This window comes from Argentina anserina, chromosome 2, assembly GCF_933775445.1.
Source record: "Argentina anserina chromosome 2, drPotAnse1.1, whole genome shotgun sequence".
In the NCBI taxonomy this organism is placed as follows: Eukaryota; Viridiplantae; Streptophyta; class Magnoliopsida; order Rosales; family Rosaceae; genus Argentina; species Argentina anserina.
In genome coordinates, this window is record NC_065873.1 from 25,477,930 (window position 1) to 25,481,107 (window position 3,178).

General features: G+C 37.4%; 1 protein-coding gene across 1 annotated transcript; it reads left to right on the forward strand.

Annotated features, from left to right (window-relative positions):
- Positions 1 to 1,317: 1,317 nt before the first annotated feature.
- On the forward strand, positions 1,318 to 2,279 carry LOC126784676 (GATA transcription factor 21-like). Its single transcript, XM_050510152.1, has 2 exons — positions 1,318 to 1,664; positions 1,853 to 2,279. Exons 1-2 carry the CDS (start codon positions 1,425 to 1,427, stop codon positions 2,240 to 2,242), a joined length of 630 nt encoding a protein of 209 aa, XP_050366109.1. The 5' UTR covers positions 1,318 to 1,424; the 3' UTR covers positions 2,243 to 2,279.
- The last annotated feature ends 899 nt before the right edge of the window (positions 2,280 to 3,178 follow it).

The window sequence follows — 3,178 nt, forward strand, 5'->3', positions numbered from 1 at the left end:
ATTTCATGTATTAACATTTGTATTTTTACATAATTATCTTTCTGTTTATGTGTGAGTATAAAATTATAAATATATTAATTTGAAAGTTCACAGTTTTGGTGAAGTTTTTGAGTGCTCACTTTATAGTAGTAGAGATATATGTTTAGGTTTTATACATACATCTATGATCGATTGATGTGCATCATTTCACTGCTAAGTCGTATGTACTCAGAAGTAAATAAATATGAAATTTATGAAGGGGTAAAATAAATTTGAATATCTAGCCAGCAAATGAATTAATATGGTTTGGCACGTTATGTGTATGTCCTAATGGGGTCTTGTAGTGAGTAGTAGCATTCTACACCTCCTTTGAACTTGTCATTTTGTAGGCAACTGGTGAGGCCTGGGGTGTTGTCTGGGTGACATGAACTAGTCACGAGAATGCCTTTGCAGGCTTAGTTTGTCTCTCTTGATCTATCTCGCCCGTTCTTGATTGATCTCTCTCTGCTTTTTTGTATAAAGACTATAAGCTCATCTGAGAAATATATCATCCCTATTTGATCAGCTACATATATATGTTTCTCTGATCCTGATCGAACAGGTCAAGTCGATCTCTACTCACCGCAGCTACTTTTTATCTCCTTCTTTGCTGGAAAACATCCGGATACCTTCATCATGAGGAGTACTCCAGCATATCTGAGCCCGCCAACTTTTCCTTTCTCACTCGAAAATTTTATAGCAGATCAAGCAGCACAGGATGAACGCCTAAAACTCTTCTTCTCATCTTCAGTACCATATGAGGGTGCTTCTTGTTCTCTCTCATTTCCGGCTTTCTTTGACTCCCTTAGTGAACAGTCGGGATCTCTAGCTCGAGTATTACCGTCGGAGATCAAGCCCTACTAAATAATCAAAGGGTAATTAAGGACCTCGATCTATATAATATTGAAGTTGCGAAATTTTTTTAATTCCAATATATATATATATATTATGGCTTGTGAAATATATAATAAGAGGATCGATTGTCTTAACTCGCATATGATCGTGTTTAATCTCTGTGTACGTTGTTGCTCTTTAATTTAACTTGTCATCTGGAATTGGGTTCGGATAGCTATTCCATAACTTGATCCTTTTGCTTTATCTCTTTTATTCGACTTCTATGTGTATATATACTAATGACCTTAATTTGTTTTTGTGGCTTTTGAGAATGAGAGCCTTATCTAATATTTTTAATTTGTTTTCTTCATCTACTTAATTAGGCGAATATGAGCATATGGCAAGATCAAACAAGTTATGATCAACTATGCTCATCATCTTCATTAGCTCAACCCGTGTCTGATAGCAACGAGGAGTACGATAAGTTATCTGTTTGCACTGATCAACTAGCTGACACTAATGGAGACCATGAGAGTAACATTAACAGGCCAGTAAAGTCGACACCCTCGACGATGAAGTTGATGCACAAGATGACCAATCAACGAGATCAAGTACCTGAAAACATTCCCCTTACTTTTAAGTTCCAAACTGCTGGTCGTGATGATAATCATCGAGAAACTAAAACCAGCAGCAGCAGGTTAACTATTTCCAATAAGAAGAGCCGTAGCAGTAGTGTGTCTGCTATTAGGGTTTGCTCGGAATGCAGCACAAACACAACCCCACTTTGGAGGAGTGGTCCTCGAGGTCCCAAGGTTAACTTACTTTTATAATTTCAAGCTTTGTCATGCATATACACACACATATACGTTTACTTACGTACATACAGTACATATATACACTTCAATATGTAATCCACGCATGTAAGAAATGTCTGTCTGAGGACACTAATTAGAGTCCGCATATATGACACTAATTCATGGTCTTTGACTCTTTGCTGCAGTCACTATGCAATGCGTGCGGAATTCGACAAAGGAAAGGTAGAAGATCCATGGCTGAAGCTGCGGCTGCTGCTGCAACTGGATTGACAGGTGGAACCACTGGCATTGCTACTACCAAATCAACATCAGTGAGTAAGGGTAAGGAGAAAAAATCACGTCGAGACCACAATGTCAGAGTGAGTTGCAAGAAGAAAGGAAAACTCATCATCACCGACGACGACAATACAAGTACTGCAGAACCTAGCAAATATTACAAGAGAAATGATAAACAACTCTGTGATTTCAAGCAGGTAGCCGCTTTTCCACCATCAGTACTATTTCCTCTAGATGTTGAAGAAGCTGCAATCCTGCTAATGAATCTATCTACTTGCCCGACTTTGAACCATTCTTAATATACGTATTAAAATTCTGAGTAGCACTGAGCCTTTATCACCCTGATCGAACTTTTCTTGCTAAAACTTTAGCTAGCTAGCTATAGCTTTAAACCAACCGTACGTTGTATTTTGAATATTTGCTTCTACATGTATTTTGAACTGATTTTTGTGTTGCAGAAATTGTATCAGTAATTTGCTATGCTAAATTTACTACTTTCAACTTCAAAATATCAATTCCCTGCCGATGGAAAGTCCCTGTCGTAATATTTGCAAAGCGGGCTTGCATGAGAAGAAACTGAGCTCGCACCAAGCCCGTGAATATCAGTGAAACTTGGTGCGCAGTTTCTTTCTTCTTGGTTAATTCACTTAATTGTATGACTTTATCACTGTCATGGACTATAGAACGTCATGGCCCATGAGAGTATGAGAGTGACTTTCTAGTTTTTCTGAGGAGTTTATTAAACTCGAGCTAACATTTTAATAAAATCATATGATGGATGCTCTATGTTCTTAGTTTCGATCCTTAAATTTTCTCTCGAGGACACCTTTATGATAACGTGGAATTCTTTAGCATCAAAAAGGACATATATTATGATAAAGTAGTTTCATATTAGCATTGGGTTAACAACAAAAAAACCATCGTAGTTCTCGACTTAAATCTTAATCTAAACTCATCTTTCCTCTTATCCCGAATGACTAAATAACCAGCTAATCTTGAATTTGAGATACAATAACATCGTTGGTGCCAAATGTGAAGCAAACCTTCATTGGCAATGATGGTGTCACCACGGGTCTTCTAAAGATCTCAAGGCGGAAAAGCCTAATGGTAAAGTGATTCCTTAGAGACTCATGGTTATGTCGCCTAAAATCGACCTCAATCTTCTCGTAATATGCTCGTTTTCCAATCATTTTGATCTAATTTGAGAAAACAAACATCTGGAGTATACATAAGTG